Source organism: Podarcis erhardii (assembly GCF_964252035.2).
Source record: "Podarcis erhardii genome assembly, chromosome: 2".
Classification (NCBI taxonomy): domain Eukaryota; kingdom Metazoa; phylum Chordata; class Lepidosauria; order Squamata; family Lacertidae; genus Podarcis; species Podarcis erhardii.
This window is the reverse complement of record NC_138498.1, coordinates 41,258,638-41,275,867: the sequence shown is the minus strand read 5'-3', so window position 1 is coordinate 41,275,867 and position 17,230 is coordinate 41,258,638. Positions and strand designations below refer to the sequence as shown.

Below are 17,230 nucleotides of genomic sequence, written 5' to 3'. Positions count from 1 at the left end.
GGGTGATAATGTGTTGCTATCCTCACTTTTCAATGCACATTGCCAGTTATTCAATGCCAATTATTCACAGTAAACAGAACAGAAGTAAAACAAGGCTGCAAAAAATGAATGGAATGTCAAGTGATAATACCTTTACAAGTGTGTGTGAAGCAGATACTGCAAAACAGTAAATTACCTGAATTATGAATTAAGGCTGTGACAGTAATTTTGAAATATAATAAGGATCCTAACTAAATGAAATACTATGTCAATATATTTTGTTTTTGTTTTACAGAAGATATCTTTAGGAAAATAATAAATCTAGTTATGCCTGAAAAACTAAAAAATAAAGCAGTAGTTGTTATTATTATTATTATTACTACTACTACTACTACTACATTTCTACATGCATCAAAAACATGCAATAATATCAGTTCTTTGGTGGTATTAAGAAGTTTTAAAGAATGAAATTAAATTCTAATTCAATCCGTAAATTCGTGAAGAAATCCATTTTTCAGTGTATCAAAAATAAATTGCCTGTGTGTATATCAGAAATATATATATATTTCAGATGCTTTTTTTTTTAGCTGTGTTGGTTTTTTTATTATTTAAAGCAGCCTTGGGGGGGGGAGTCCAACTGATTTTGGTCTTCTAGTGTTAATATTGCAGCCTAAATTACTATTACAGGCAAGAATTATTGTTAGTACCTTGGCATCTACATTAATTACAGGATTAGCTTATAATTTGCCCAGCTGGCTTGGTCTTTACCAGGTTTGGAAATAACAGAGATATGAGCATCCTTCCATATAGATGGCAAAGAAGAGTGGGAATATAAATTCAATCAATCAATAAAAATGTATTGTGTGAGGGGAGTGCATAAAGTTTCCACTCTGTTCTACATGCCACACAAAGTTTTTAAAACACCCATAAGGATGCCCTCCAGATAAATATTTTCCTAAACTAAAAAGCAAAGGTTGAAGTGTTAAAAGATGGGCTCCTGTCAGTAGGAGAATTTGCGTGAGTTTTACTTTTCCTTCCGGTTGGTTTTCACTGTGTCAGATGTGTAGTGGTTTCAGAAATCTGGAAATAGAGCTCCTAATGTTTTTTGTTACAACAACAGTTCAACAATAGATTGATGAGGTGGGAGGTGCCAACCATGTCCCTGGCATGGAAGATAGGGTGAGGATGCCCTATTATACCAATGCTGTTGTCCATGAGGTTCAACAATAGGAAGAAGAGAGCCTTGAGAGCTTACCACAAGACACAATGTGCCATACAGAATTCCAGGGTTACATTATCCCTCAGGTGTGTTTCACACATGGAACAATCAGATTACTACAGAGAGGGAAACGGGAAGATTTATTATCACCTGAATGGCCTTGATCTCCCAAAGTCCCAGACAGTGTGGATACAATATATGGTGATTCTCCACTTCAACCCCATTCATGGTGATTTTTGAGAATGCTGTGCAATTACTTGTTTTTATGCAAGAGAACCAGTTTTAGAAATTCCTTTCTGCTTTTGTCTCTGGGTCATGTTGTCATGCCACACAACTGTTGCAATTCATATTTTTTCAAGTAAAATGCCTTACTTTCTGTCTTTACTTCCTGCCTCTAAAATTTACTTTAATGCTATTGCCCACCCTCAAAAGGAATATGTTTATTCTCTTGACTGATTATTCTTACACAACTGGGTTGCCACAGGGACTTGTGCTTAGCTACCAAGAATGTGAGAGATAATTATATAGAAGATGCCCAGGTCAGCATGTTTACTTGCTTGGGGTCAGGGGTGGGGTAGCAGCAGAAGAATGTGGAGAGAAGGAAGTTGCCTTTTGGGCTTCTTGCTCAAAATATGCTTCTTGTCTCCCCCACCTCCATTTGTCGAAACAATGCAGGAAAAGATATGCATGGAAGAACTGACAGAGCACATTTCTACCTGTTACTTATTGCTATAGAAGCCAATAAAAAGTTTTCTGCAGCTGAATCTGAATACATTTGAGGGGAAGACTCCTTGAAGGAGAGGAAAGTTGAACTTTCTCCTGCCTCCTCTGGCTTGGATTAAATTTCAATTTCATTTAAATTTTACAGCCAGAGAAAAGTCCTTCCCCTACCCATCTGTTGTTCATGGATGGGTAGGTCCAACCTTTGATTGCAAATGGGCTGCAAGAGTACTTATGGGTCATTCATTGCCATGCTTCACAGCAGGAGCGAGTGAGCCCAAAATTTGACAACCCCCCACCAAACTTCATGCTGCCTAAGCGTGGTGCTAGGCTTTGGGAAGGAGAAGGCGTGAGGCTCTGGCAGCATTCTAGAGCCCCCTCACTTCCTTCTCAAAGCTGGAAAAGCACTAACTAGGCTTTGTGATGGAGACAGGAGGACTCTGGGACCCTGTCAGAGCCGGCCTTCATGCCTCCTTCCTAAAGCCCAGCGCCTTGCTTAGCTGGCATTGAGAAGGAATTTGAACACTGGGGGCGGAGACATCAAATGTTGCCAAAGGCCACCAAAAAGGACCTTGAGGGCTACATGTGACCCTTGGGCTGTGTGTTGGACCATAGTGTTTTGCTAAGTTTAGTTACATGTTTTGTTGAGATAACATAAATATTTTAAGGCACAATAAGATTACTCAGGAGTTTTTCCACAAAGAAAGCTTAGCCCTAATTTTTAATTGATACAAAAATGTTCTAGAGGCAGGCATGACAATAAGTATTTCTCAAATATATTAACTTACTACAAAAATATTCTGTTTCCTTCATCCATATCCTATGTCCAAGCTGGAAAATGCATCAGGTAAGAAACTTGTGACTGAACGTGACTGAAAATGAAGGACAAACGCACCAAATATTGACAATGTTTCAATAGCAGATATCGACTGCACATCGGTTATTAGTACCATGCAGTCTAAATTAATGCTTCTTTTCACAAGGGTGATTGCTTCACTATCTGTGTTGTAACACACTTCCTGTTCATCCAGCCTGGCAAGCTCAATGTGACTTTCAGGTCGGCTTGTTCATTGGCCATGAAAGCTCTCCCAATTTACTCAGTCTTCGTATGATTTGCTGCACTACATTTGACAAAGGTAGATAAGGCAGTGGAGAGTTATATATTTCCTTTCAGGGTGGGTGGGTGGCTCACTTGATTTCAGTCAAAACTTGGTGGCATTTCCAGAATTTATTTGCTGTGAAGTAGAGCAATTCCTTGTAGATGCTGGTTCAAATCGGGAGATGCCAGCTCAGATCTGACTAGGAATCTACTCACAGAGGGGTCTGGCCTATCATCCTTACTGGTATTAGGATGCCCATGGATGGATAAAAGGGTGAGGTTGTTGGTGCTGGGCGGGTGGTTGTGTTTTAATGTGGATATTATGGTTTAAAAGTATATATTACAGTCAGACCTTGGTTTTTTAATAGCTTAGATCTCGAACATTTTGGCTCCTGAATGCCGTAAACCTGGAAGAGAGCGTTCTAGTTTGTGAACTATTTTTGGAAGTTGAACGTCTGACAGGGCTTCTGCAGCTTCTGTGGCTTCCGATTGGCTGCAGGAGCTGCCTGCAGCCAATTAGAAGCCACATTTTGGTTTTCAAACATTTTGGAAGTTGAACGGACTTCAGGAACAGATTCCATTTGACTTCCAAGGTATGACTGTGTTTAATGGTTGTGTTAAAGGAAATGAGCTTTCATATCAGTTACATGTAAGTCTGTACGCAACCTTGATGTTGAAGAGCATAGAAATTAACCTATTTTCAGCCCAGGTCTAGAGCTTATGTGGATGATTAACCCACCTTTCCTAATGGAACACATACTGGAAATAAAGGAGCTAAGATTATTTGGAGAAGGTTGGAGTTGGGGTTTGGCTGGGGTTCTAATAAGCAGTTGTGTTTTCACCTTGTCTTTTTTAAGTAGTTTCCTGGATATATTTGACCAAAAGAAGAGCCTCAGAGGAAGATGGAAGTGGCTGTAACAGGAGCTCTGCTCCTTCTCTGGGTTCTCTTCATCTTCATTTTCTATTCCTTAAAAATGTACAAGAAGAAAAGTCAGCTACCTCCAGGCCCCACTCCCTGGTTCTTCCTGGGGAACCTGCTGCAGAAAGATGTCATGCCTCTGAGCAAAAACTATTCAAAGGTAAAGCCGTTTCTTGTTTAGGGTTTCTCTCTGTTCCCTTGTCCCTGTGGCACAGCATAAACAACCATTGTCTGCAAAGAAGCAATGTGTAAAGGAAGGACAGAAGGTTAATTGTTCCCTCTTTTGCTTATATACTTTTCCATTCTACCTTACAATAAAGGCCCAGATTTCTGCTTGCTTTCTCTTGCGTGTTGAGGTCCCCAATCCACCCCCCAAAATAACTCACAACGGACATGTAATTTTTGTTTAAGATTTTTGGCATGATTTTGGCCACAACTTTATTAAAATACAAACTGTGAGTGGTTGTTTAGGCATTGGTTAAGACTATCTGTCCCCCCGCCTGGGGACAGAACTGACTTCCGGGCACCACCGAAAGACAGTGCAGGGGAAAGCAAGTCGGGGAAGAATTGGAGCTGAGACACAGACCCTCAACTCTCACCCGCCTGCTCCCCGAAGGCTTGCCGGCCCTAGTCCCATTCCAGGGATTGGACGAAAAGATGGCAAGCCCCAGGATTCCTTTAACGGAATTCCCTTTCCGCAGCAACCATGGAGGGGCAGGCCCAGCCTATCCTGAACCCCTCCATGGAGGGGTAGGCCCAGCCTATCCTAACCCCTCCTCCACCAGATTTATAACCAATGCCTAACCACAACCTTACAAGTTGTGACGATTTGCTACGCAGTAGGCAAAAACCACCCAGCCAGCCAATTTGCCAGGTGGAAAAATTCCTACCAGGCCCCTGCTCAAAGGCAGACGACCCCATGACAGGCATAGCAAGGTCAACGCAACAAACCCCTTATTCTAGGGCGGGTGGGCGGGTGATCCGTTGCACGCAGCAAAAGAGAAAGTACAAGGCTGCGTGCAGAGTATTTAAACCTTTTACCCCTCCCACCAAAATTGCAACATAACTTTTGCCCCAGCAACTCGGCAATCCAATCAATGCCCCCTGGCCATCTTGGAGAACTTACCCAGCAACAAAGGGGTGGCTCAGTAGACCCCACCGCAACACGTGCTCTCCCTGAAGGAGAACACGCTTTTCCTTATTTTTATTTGCATTGTTTATTACTTGATTTTACTAGGTTTTTGTTTACTGTTGGCATGTGTCTATTTTGCATGCTCTTTAGAGCTTCCCTGAATCAACTTAAGATCCCTCCAGACCATTGGTTTATTCAGCATTCATTCTGATTTGCTTGCACAAAGCTTAAAAAATATTTTTATTGAACAATTGTTCTGATTTGCTTGCAGGGTGGTTCTATGATAATAAGGATTCATTCATTCTTCATTCATCCTGGTTAGCTTGCAGGTTGCTTATAGTCATTTATTCATCCCAGGCTTTTCAATGTATTTCCCCATCGCTTTCAAAACAGCAAAAAGTCCTCTTTTTTAAAGTGGATTTATTGCACTAGGATTATTTTAACTGGAGTCTGGAGGCACCCTAACTGAAGAGCACATTAAAGGAATCACAATAAATAACAATATTCGTTTAGAAAAATCACAGTTGATCATAGTGAAATGTATGATGTGATACCTATTGCAGTGTCGTACCTGTTAAAGGGGCAGCTAAATTTCTTTTCTTTATATACCTGTCTTCCAAAGTGAATCAAACACTTGATAAACTTGGTAGGGCTGAACATAAGATTTATTCCAGAAGGTTTTCTTTCTTTCTTTTATGGAGGCAGTTCTAAATGTGGTTCTTCCTCATTCAGGAACAACAGCGTTCTAGCAGCCCATTCTCCAAGAAGCCATCCAGATGTCCTTTTAATTGTGCATTCATGATACAGCGGTATCTCAGGTTAAGTACTTACCGTATTTTTCGCTCCATAAGACACACTTTTTTCCTCCTCAAAAGTAAGGGGAAATGTGTGTGCGTCTTATGGAGCGAATGGCACTGTGTAGAGAGGGAGAGCTGCGCAGTGCCTCTTCAGCGAAGTGGGAAGATAAATGGAAGGGGCTCTGTTCCTCCTCCGCTTCGCTTAAGAGGCGCTGCGCAGAGAAGGAGAGATTTTTTTTTCTTGTTTTCTTCCTCTAAAAACTAGGTGCGTCCTATGGTCGGGTGCGTCTTATACAGTGAAAAATACGGTAATTTGTTCTGAAGGTCTGTTCTTAACCTGAAACTGTTCTTAACCTGAAGCACCACTTTAGCTAATGGGGCCTCTCGCTGCCACCGCACCTCTGCGGCGTGATTTCTGTTCTCATCCTGAAGCAAAGTTCTTAACCTGAGGTACTATTTCTGGGTTAGCAGAGTCTATAACTTAAAGCGTCTGTAACCTGAAGCGTTTTTAACCTGAGGTACCACTATACCCATGATGACATTGAAGTAGTTATACGCAATCCCATTTCGAATACTGTTTGCACTTGCAAAAGTCCTGAGGTGGACACACTGTTTTGTTCCAGTCAGTGCATGTCCCATAGCTTCCTGTTTAAATCCTGTAGCTAGTAATAGCCCAGATGTTCAGGTGTGTGTGTCTTTTGTTGCACCCCAGTATATACAATGCATGGATGTAAATTTTATGAAATAAATAAATGTATCCCTCCAGATGGCAATAATGTAATAATACTGAGATGTATTGCAGAACAACTAATAAAGCTGAATTCTGCCACTAATGCACTGTTACTGCATCAATGACTTGTTGCAGCATATGCCTGCAAAACCCCGCACAAAACAAGCTGCAGGTGCCCTAAGAGATATTGCAACCGTTCCTTAAGATAATTACTCCAGTGGAAGTTTCATTGCCTAATTAAATAACACTTTGTGTCTTCAGCTGGTTGAGAAATATGGCCCTATATTCACTGTCTGGATGGGCCCCAAACCTATGGTTGTGCTTTGTGGATTTGATGTGATAAAAGATGCTCTGATGGATCATGCTGAAGAGTTTGGTGGGCGTATTAGCAGCCCCATCAGTGAACGAATGACCAAAGGCCACGGTAGGCTATTTCTTCTTATTTTTTATGTATAGCTCAGCTCTACTTTGATTTGTAATGCAGTCCCCAATTCAGGGCCAAACTTGTTGTGTTAGTACCATTAACATTGTGTTCATAAATAGCCAGCACAAAGAAGTCTGAGTAATCTTGGGGCCATAGACAATGGGAAGGAGAAGCTTGACTCTCTCTACTTGCCTTCAAAAAGTTTCTTTCTAAAGCTGTGTATGCATTTCAGGGCAATTTGTTCCCCATGTGCACCAATGAGAGCTTTTAAGAGGCAATTAGAAGCCTCAGAGAGATGATTTTTGTTACCATAGTGGCATGTAGAGAGAGTCTAACCTCCATGGTCCCAGTTTTGCTCAGACTTCTCTGTAGCTGCTATTTGTATAACCATGATAATAAGCATCATGTCTAGGAAAGAAAGAAAGACAAACACTATCAAGCAAGAACCATTTTTGAAAATCAATTCCCCCCAAAGAAGCTGCTTACCTACCCCCAAGGGAAACTGTCCCGCCCATAAACACTCATAAATATAAACTTGCCACTCAAAACATCATCCATTTATTGAGTCTGCAAACTGAAAATAGCAACTGTATATGTTGCTACGTCTCTCCTGGGCCAAAGCATGCCATTCTGAACATGGGTGACATGATTTCACTTTCCCACCCCAACAGCAGCCAACACTGTGGCAGTGTGTCCTGTCTCCTGCCATCCATTAGTATGCTGAACTGGACGTACCTACTCTACCAAAGAGCAAAAATCCCTTACACAACACGGGACTTGGCTGTTGTGGCCTACCTTATCAGGATAATTGAGAGAATGACCGCTCCCCACATTAAATGGGGGGCGCCCTTTGCGTGGCCGTGCGCAGCCCCCTCTACCCTATGTGGCACCATTACCACAGGCTTGGCTTCATCTTCCCCAGGTGGGATACCTGGAGGTCTCCGCCTAACTCAGCCAGTTGCCCAATCCCACCTGGGGAGGCATTGCCAAGGTGATCAGGCCGGGGAGGGAGAGGGACCACCTGCCCACACAATAGGGGGAGGATCTTACCTGGGACTGGGCTGTTGTGGCCTACCTTATCAGGATAATTGATAGAATGGGAACAACTGGTTGCTGAACTGTAACTACAAATGGGGATATAATTTTAAGGTGGAAAGCACCAGAACCACCTTTTCATGTAGAAACTTCCTGCTGGTTCCTGTTGGGTCAAGAACTGACGGAATGACCTTCCCCTCTTTTTTTCCAGGGCTAGGCAACTCTAGTGTCATGCAATGGAGAGAGCTGCGCAGATTCACAGTTATGACACTGAGAGACTTTGGAATGGGGAAGAAATCAATGTCTGAGAGAGTGCAGGAAGAAGCTGTTTACCTGGTGGAGGCACTGGCAGCCACAAAAGGTGACCTAGAAAGCACTATCCCAGGGCAAGGAGAGGGCATTTATTCAATTGTACCGGTATATTGGAATGGGCACCTATAGTATGTAAGCTTTTAACATAGTTAGAATATGTGGCTGTCGGGCTCAGTGGCTGCAGAGAGGCAAGCTTTTCCCATTTGTCCTTTCAACTCTCTGCACGCTCATGTGAACCCCAACTCATGTGTTGAACTTCCACCTTAATATTTTCCACTAATCCAGTAATGCCTATGACAGTCTACCTATATAGGTAAGACACATAACTTTGAATATTCAAATACTATAAATAAAACTCGTCATGTATTCTTCGCCTTTAACATTGCAGTTGTATATCCACATTTAATCAACTATTGTTACACCTTTTCCCATAAACACTTGTGTCTCCCTTCCCCCCCCATGCATGGCTTCTTTGATTCTATTTACTAATACAGTGGTACCTCAGGTTAAGTACTTAATTTGTTATGGAGGTCCGTACTTAACCTGAAACTGTTCTTAACCTGAAGCACCACTTTAGCTAATGGGGCCTCCTGCTGCCACTGCACCACCAGAGCACAATTTCTCTTCTCATCCTGAAGCAAAGTTCTTAACCTGAAGCACTATTTCTGGGTTAGCGGAGTCTGTAACCTGAAGCGTATGTAACCTGAAGCGTATGTAACCTGAGGTACCACTGTAATACTAATGTGTTTATACTTACTAACTTATTCAAAATTCCATCTTCAACATCATAATTCTTGTCTTTGTGAGCTCAGTCTATGCTCATCAATAGATTCTGGTTGGAGCATCTTTGTACCATGTAATCATCAACACATTTCCATTCCTTGGGTTTATTTTTATTTAGTGTCAACATGGCCTTGTGAGCCAACTGAAACTCTGCTGCAGGCAATACTAGCAGAATTGGCATCAAATGAGTTAATTAAGCGGAATGTTATGACAGAGAAATGAGGGGGCGGGATGGGGTAGGTGGTGGGGGGGGGGAGAGAAGAAACCCAGTGCCTCTTTTTTTCTGCCTCTCACCTCCCAAAAATTATGTTTAATTAGAGTTTAAAAATAAAAATAAAAATTAGCACAGCCCCCTGAATTGACTTAGGACTGGATACAATTTGAGTGTTGCCCAGGTTGCCCTGAATATTGTGTCGGAGCCAATTTGTGGACCCAGATTCAGGCCTCACATCAGGTCGGTGTCAGGGGTACAGCTGTGCACAGCCCTCTTGATTACAGCATTTTACAGTACTACTACTTTTAATTTCTTTAACATTTGGTTCTTGGGATTGATAGAAATGCAGTCTACCAGGTTTAAGTTGTTTAAACAGTTTTTAGAGTTAATTTTGTATTGGGGTCTGAAGATGGTGGGGTCCACTTTGATCAGGCCTTGCTGACTGTCTTCGGTTCCTCCTACAGGACAGGGCTTTGATCCGACAACTAGAATCACATCCGCTGTTTCCAATGTGATCTCATCAGTCATCTTTGGGACTCGCTTTGACAAGACCTTCCTAAAGCACCAGCGCATTATAGAGAACCAAGTTTGCTTCTTTCACTCTTTCTTGGGACTGGTAGGTTGTTCCTTCTGTCTTGCAAACATTTTGCTTTCTACCATGAAAAGGAAAAGCAAAACCTACCTTGTTGGAGTATGAATGATGGCACAAAGGGTTCACAAATGTGTGCCTGCCTAACTATCAGATGAAAATAATGTTCTGAAAATGTCTTCGACAGGATTGAGATGGAAATTGACACAATCACAAAGTTCCAGTGATTTCAAGGGAGAAACTGGACCCTTGAGCAAGGCAGGCAGTAGAAATTTGAAAGACTTACCTGGGCTGTTTACTAATAGCAGCAGATCTCCCTTTCCTTTCCTGCCCCCCCTTTTACTTTGCCATTGCTTCCCCACCCCCTTTAGTTGCCTGACTACCATTTCCCTCTGGTTACAATATAACTGTGGAACACTGCAAGAGAGAAATGGCTGCCACCACAAAAAATGGCAGTCACCAACAGGGGCTACACTTTTTGTATGGATGTCACCCCACAGTTTCCATCCCCACAACACCCCAGAACAATGCAGCATACAGGTTCTTCCTAATGTAAGAAAATGGTACCCAAGCTACTGAAGAAAGAGCCTTGAGGGTGTGGGGGAAGGGAGAATTGTTGCTATGAATCACAAACTGCTCCCCAGAAATTTACTGCCCTCATAAAACTTCACAATCAGTAAAGGGAACCACATAAATTTCTGTCCCAACAGGAGCCTTATTTGTTTCATTTTTCAATTTTAAATAATTGTTGATTACTGGGATAGGTCTGTCTACTGTGCAATATGATATGCATTAAAAATGGCAGACATTTCCACATTAGCGGATGACAAAATAGAAGAAAGACTTGTGCAAAATGCACCAATTGCAGGAGAATGGGAAATTCCAGTTGAAAGTGAGAATGAGTGTTGGAACAAACTGAGGCACATTTGTACATCTATAGAGGTATCCTGGTGGGAGGAGTTGCCAAGCGTGGGGAGCCACGCCTAGATCATCAGTTAAAACAAGCTACCCAGGATGATGTTGTTCTTGTTGTTCTGCCCTTCAACCTAATGTCCCAGGGCAGGTTACAACAACTGAAACACAAAGTTAAAAACGGTTGAAAACAACTTATATACACCTCAGATGTCAAAAGCCGGGGTGAAAAGGCATGTCTTCAGCATTCGTCAAATCCTGTATAATGAAGATGCCAGGCACACCTCTGTGTAGAGGAAGTTCCACAACTGAAGGGTTGCCACAGACAATACCTTTTTCTGGACCATGAGCCTCTGAGGGCAGTGCAACAACTAATAGGGTCCCCTTTGCCACTCTTAGCACCTGAGGAAGTCTGCAGGAAAGGAAGCTGTCTTTCAGGTAGTTGGAGCCTGAGCCATTTAGGGCTTTAAAAACTAATATTAACACCTTGAACTAGGCCCAGAGCCAAACTGGCCACATGTGCAGCTGCTTTATAACAGAGGTTATGTGAGACTTAAACAGAACCCGAACCAGTAATCTGGATTTTGGACCAGTTGACATTTCTGAGTCATTTTCAAGGGAAGCCCCATCACCCCTAGCCCTTAGGAATGAGGTAAAATGAACCAGAAGCTCAACATTTCCTGCTGGTTTTCAAAAATAAGTGATTAAAAACAACAACTGCTTCATCACTTTTCAGCCAGAGTCTTTGTGGCATAGTTATATAATAATAATAATAATAATAATAATAATAATAATAATAATAATAATAATTTTTATTTATATCCTGCCCTCCCCAGCCGAAGCCGGGCTCAGGGCGGCTAACAACAATAAAATAATGCAACATTCTAAAAACATTTCATTATAAAAATCATTTAAAATCAAATTAATGGCAACCATTAAGCAAAAATTCTGTGCAGATTGCCAAAGGACGGAGTCAGGCTGCGCCCTGACCAAAGGCCTGGTGGAACAGCTCTGTCTTGCAGGCCCCTGCGGAAAGATGTCAAGTTCCGCAGGGCCCTAGTCTCTTGTGACAGCATGTTCCACCAGATTGGAGCCGCAACTGAGAAAGCCCTGGCTCTAGTTGAGACCAGCATAACCTCTCTGTGGCATGGGACCTTCAGAATGTTTTTATTTGAAGACCGTAAGTTCCTCTGTGGGACATACCAGGAGAGGCAGTCCTGTAGGTACGAGGATCCTAAGCCGTATAGGGCTTTAAAGGTTAAAACCAGCACCTTAAACCTGATCCTGTACTCCACCAGGAGCCAGATGGATTCATAATATTTAAGGCCGTATGTGTCATCTTCATTTCAGCTGTACTCTGCTGTCCCTAAAATATTAGACTGCTTTCCTGGAAGGCACCAAAGGATTTTTTCTGATACTGATGAGTTGTGTGCTTTCATCCGTGAGAATGTGAAAGTACACAGGCAGACGCTGGATCCTCAGAACATCCGTGACTATATTGACTGCTTTCTTATCAAGTCTGAGAAGGTACGTGGGTCAAAAAATTTATTTGCACCGGTATGCGTGTCCAGTTATGTCCTAGTCCATGTGGGGAAGGGATACCAGGCCAACCAGAGTGCCCCTCTGTCTTTGCCTCCTCCCCTAGCAACTTCTCTCAGCCACCCCTTGCAAGACTTTTTTAATTATTATCATTATTCATTAGGCTGAGGTATCCTGTGCCCAGTTTTAAAGTCTATGCTTAATGTTGTACAAAACAATGCAAGTGCTTACAATAAAAATAAAATTGGTTCACTCACTTTACAGCCTATATGAGTAACATGGACAGCTACTTTGCCCAAACAAAAAAACATAACCAATTACACTTTCTTTTACTGCCATCACTCCTATAATTTCTGATCCCATATATTTTCAGATATATATAATCTTGGTTAGCTTGGTCAGCTCTAACATTCCAGTAATCAAATAACACAACGTTTGTAAAGCAATGATATGCAAGTGCTTTTCTTTATATTTCAAAAGTAATTCTATTTTAAATACATGTGATTGGATTAAACACCTCTTGGGGTGAGTGCAGGATTCCATCCATGATGCTCATTCCAACAGGCTAAGGTGTCTCCATTTTGCCATCTTTCTTTATAGTGAAATTTTCTCTCTCTCCCCACCCCCTTTCCCTCTGCCTCATAGGAACAAAAGTCTGCGAGTGACACCTTCAGAACTGAAAACCTTGTCATGACAGTGTTTGGCCTTTTTTTGGCTGGGACAGGAACCACAAGCTTTTTCTTGATCTTTAGCCTCATGGTGATGGCTAAGTTGCCACATATTCAAGGTATTCAGATACGCCAGAGAAGTTTAAAGTGGATGGGACTATGATGGGCTCCACTAGTAATCACACATGAAAAGACATCCCAAGGACTAGGAGGTTTCCATTAGCATTCTGCATCAGCCTGAACCTCCCCTCGTTGTTAAAAAATAAAAAGGGTTTTGAGGGCTCCCTGGTGTCTTCAAATGGCACTTATGCCCAGGGGTAGGAACATTGCCAGAAGAGATGGGGCCTCAGAATTCTGGAAGCACATTTTCCAATTGAAATTTGTTACAGGAAAAGTCCAGCAGGAGATCAAAAGGTGGTAAGGTACAAAGGAATGAGTGGAAATCACTCAAGAGGAGAATTTGTGTTTGCATGAGCTTTCATGATGTCGGAGAGTGCCCAAGTTTTTCACTCTGTCAGATGAGAAGCAGAATCTGAATCCAGGAAATACATCTCTTGAGTCTTTTTCATTACAGCAAAAGTCCAACAGGAAATTGATGAGGTGACGAGTGGCACCCGTGCCCCTAGCATGGAAGATCGTGTGAGGATGCCTTTCACCAATGCAGTTACCCATGAGCTTCTACGATACCCACTATTAAGTAATGAGACCGTTCCCCATACAACGTCTTGTGATACTAAATTCAGGGGGTTCACCTTCCCTAAGGTATGATGGCCCAGCATTTTGTCATGATAATTGTGGAGAAGAAATGGAGCAGTTTCAGGAACTGATCATATAAATGGCCCTGGACTGCCCTCATGGAGGCAGGGATGAGATCAGTAGTGGAGATCAGTAGTGATTTTGTTGGCCTAAGCAAATGAGCTGAAGGAACTAGTGATAGAGGAGAATTTTGCTTGTTCGGTTCACATTTTAAAATGAACCAACGGAATTAGTCTTTCACAGACCTATGCATACAAAATGTATCTTTTATGGGGAAAATATGTACTAAAATCAATGTTTTAGTGGGAAAATGCACACAGAAGCACACAAGAAAGCACACAAAAAAGTGTTTTAGATTTAAAATGGGTACATAAATGGGTACATACATTTAGTTGAATGTAAGGCAGTGTGTACTTATGGAGTAATACAGGAGCAGACCAGAGGAAATCAGCTCATCCCTATTGGAAGCCCATTCTTCTAAGTTAGCTTCACCATTTTATCATAGTATGGCTATTTCCTAGATAGTCATGAATTGAGACCAATAATGTAAATCTGCCATCTTTTATCCCTGAAGGGCACTGTTGTTTCTCCAATGTTAACAACTGTGCACCATGACCCTCTCCATTGGGAGACTCCCGAACAGTTCAACCCAGGACATTTTTTGGATGAGAAAGGCCAGTTCAAGAAGAAAGATGCCTTCATAGCCTTTTCAACAGGTAACTATACAAGCCTGTGGTAACCTATGTGCAAACAATGCCATTTCCACTTTCTTTCAAGAGACAGTGTACGGAAAGAGATATGGCTGCACTGTGGTCTAAACCACTGAGCCTCTTGCCAATCAGAAGGTTTGAATCCCCGTGACGGGATGAGCTCCCATTGCTCGGTCCCAGCTCCTGCCAACCTAGCAGTTTGAAAGCACACCAGTTCAAGTAGATAGATAGGTACCACTGTGGCAGGAAGGTAAACGGTGTTTCCGTGCACTGCTCTGGTGTGCTGGTCCCATGGGTCAACCGAGAGGAGAGGTCCGAGTACAGTCCGAGGTCGAAGGTGAAATATGGAGGCAGTCCATCAAAACTAAAGCTGGGTGCAGGGCAGGGAGTTGAGTGAAGTCAGAAACAGGCTTGCAAGCAGGGAGTCAGGGCGGGTCAGGCCATCACATCTGGTTTCACCAGAAGCAGCTTTGTCATGCTGGCCACATGATCCGGAAAATCTGTATGCAGGCAAATGCCAGCTCCCTCGGCCTGTAAAATAAGATGAGCACTGCAACCCCAGAGTCGTCCATGACTGGACTTAACTGTCAGGGGTCCTTTACGCCATGTTTTGCAATTTTCCTGAAGGATTACATGGCACCCTGTTGTAAGCTGATGGCATGCACCACTTTTTAAAAGGAGGCCGTGCCCTCTGTCCAGCTTCTAATAGGCTTCTTCTCACAAAGGCACTGTGATTTGAAGTAAAATGAGAGTAAAAGTCATTCCCTGGTTGGATGTGCTAGTCTTGTAATTATATTTCCCTCCCTGGTATTTTCTGTGAGTAGGGGATGGCACAAAAACATATGATAGTGTTTGGGTCAGAGGCTAGAAAAGGGACAATAAACTGGAATATTTGGAAAACATGAAGTTGAATTCCTCCCATTCTGTCGCTGGAGAACTGCATCAGAAAATTTGTACAAGTGAAAATTTTGAAGATTGGTTGTGTTTCCGTTCTCATATGGTTTCAGAAAGGGTGCATTTGATAGACTGAGCTTTAAATGTGAACTGAATCTCATGTCTCGCCCATCCATACGTCAGGCCAATCATTATATTATTATTATTATTAGTAGTAGTAGTAGTAGTAGTAATAATAATAATAATTTTATTATTTATACCCCACCCATCTGGCTGGGCTTCCCCAGCCACTCTGGGCGGCTTCCAAAAGAATATTAAAATACTGTAATACATCAAACATTAAAAGCTTCTCTAAACAGGGCTGCCTTCAGATGTAGTAGTAGTAGTGGTAATAATAGTAGTACAGTGGTACCTTGGTTTTCAAATTTAATCCATTCCGGAAGACCGTTCGAGTTCTGAAACATTCAAAAACCAAAACTCAGTACGGAAGCCTCAGTATAGAAGCTGCATGGCATGTTTGACCAGAACGCATAGAAAATGTCCTTAAAGTTATCTTCCCACTTTTCTTGTTTCTTGATGAATGATACCTAACACTATTTCCAGTCCCCAAACCAACATTGCATGAATTCACTAGGAGTGGATCTGCACACAGGAAAAATAAAGCTATAAATAAGTCAGAAATTAAATCTTTATAACAAATTATTTTATCGTATAATTTTTTTTTTGCTCTCTGTCGTCATCTGGTATTGCATTTTTAGAATGCATTCAAAACATTGTTTTTTGGAGCTGAGTCCAAGTTTCCTACGCACTGTGTAGATCTTTGGTTAGCTGTGCCTTCTTTTTCTTTGCCAGGGAAGCGGGCATGCATTGGGGAAGCCTTGGCACGGATGGAGCTCTTCCTGTTCTTCAGTACTCTGCTTCAGAACTTCACCTTCCAGCTGGTTGGAGCATCAAAAGATATTGATTTAGCCTCTTTGTTTATGGAGTTCAGTGCTAAAAATGTCTGTCCTCTGATTAAAGCCATCAGACGTTCTGTGTGATCTTGTGACAAAAGATAAGTAGAAAGAATGTGGTCAGTGGCTCCCAGAATATTTGTAGTAGGTAGAACAGGAGTCCTGCAAGGTGCCTTCCTTCACTCATTCAACACCTCTCAGTTTCATATAAGGGTAGTAGCCCTAGATATCAGGTATTAAAAGTTTTCTTAGCATGGCAAATGAGAAGAGCCTTAGACCTTTCAATCCCTAATGTTCAGTCAACTGTTCATGGGCTCACAGGCACTTAATAAAATGTTCCACATCATCAACTATTGCAGTGTGTGTGTTTTTTAAAAAGCTTTCCTTATACAGTAGTACTTTGGGTTACAAATTTAATTCATTCTGGGGGTTCGCATAATGCATAATGTGTTGCTATCCTCACTTTTCAATGCCACACATTGCCAGTTATTCAATGCCAATTATTCACAGTAAACAGAACAGAAGTAAAACAAGGCTGCAAAAATGAATGGAATGTCAAGTGATAATACCTTTACAAGTGTGTGTGAAGCAGATACTGGAAAACAGTAAATTACCTGAATTATGAATTAAGGCTGTGACAGTAATTTTGAAATATAATAAGGATCCTAAATAAATGAAATACTATGTCAATATATTTTGTTTTTGTTTTACAGAAGATATCTTTCGGAAGAAATCCATTTTTCAGTGTATCAAAAATAAATTGACTCTTTTATTGTTTAAAGCAGTCTTGGGGGGGGGGAGTCCAACTGATTTTGGTGTTCTAAAGTTAATATTGCAGGCTGAATT

General features: G+C 41.9%; 1 protein-coding gene across 1 annotated transcript; it reads left to right on the top strand.

Moving 5' to 3' along the window:
• Positions 1 to 2,190: 2,190 nt before the first annotated feature.
• Positions 2,191 to 16,734, top strand: LOC309334453 (cytochrome P450 2G1-like). The gene is made up of 10 exons (XM_081848736.1): positions 2,191 to 3,291; positions 3,875 to 4,096; positions 6,857 to 7,019; positions 8,266 to 8,415; positions 9,828 to 9,979; positions 12,215 to 12,391; positions 13,049 to 13,190; positions 13,646 to 13,833; positions 14,402 to 14,543; positions 16,284 to 16,734. The coding sequence occupies exons 2-10, from the start codon at positions 3,920 to 3,922 to the stop codon at positions 16,469 to 16,471; spliced, it is 1,479 nt and encodes a 492-aa protein (XP_081704862.1). The 5' UTR covers positions 2,191 to 3,291; positions 3,875 to 3,919; the 3' UTR covers positions 16,472 to 16,734.
• Positions 16,735 to 17,230: the final 496 nt, after the last annotated feature.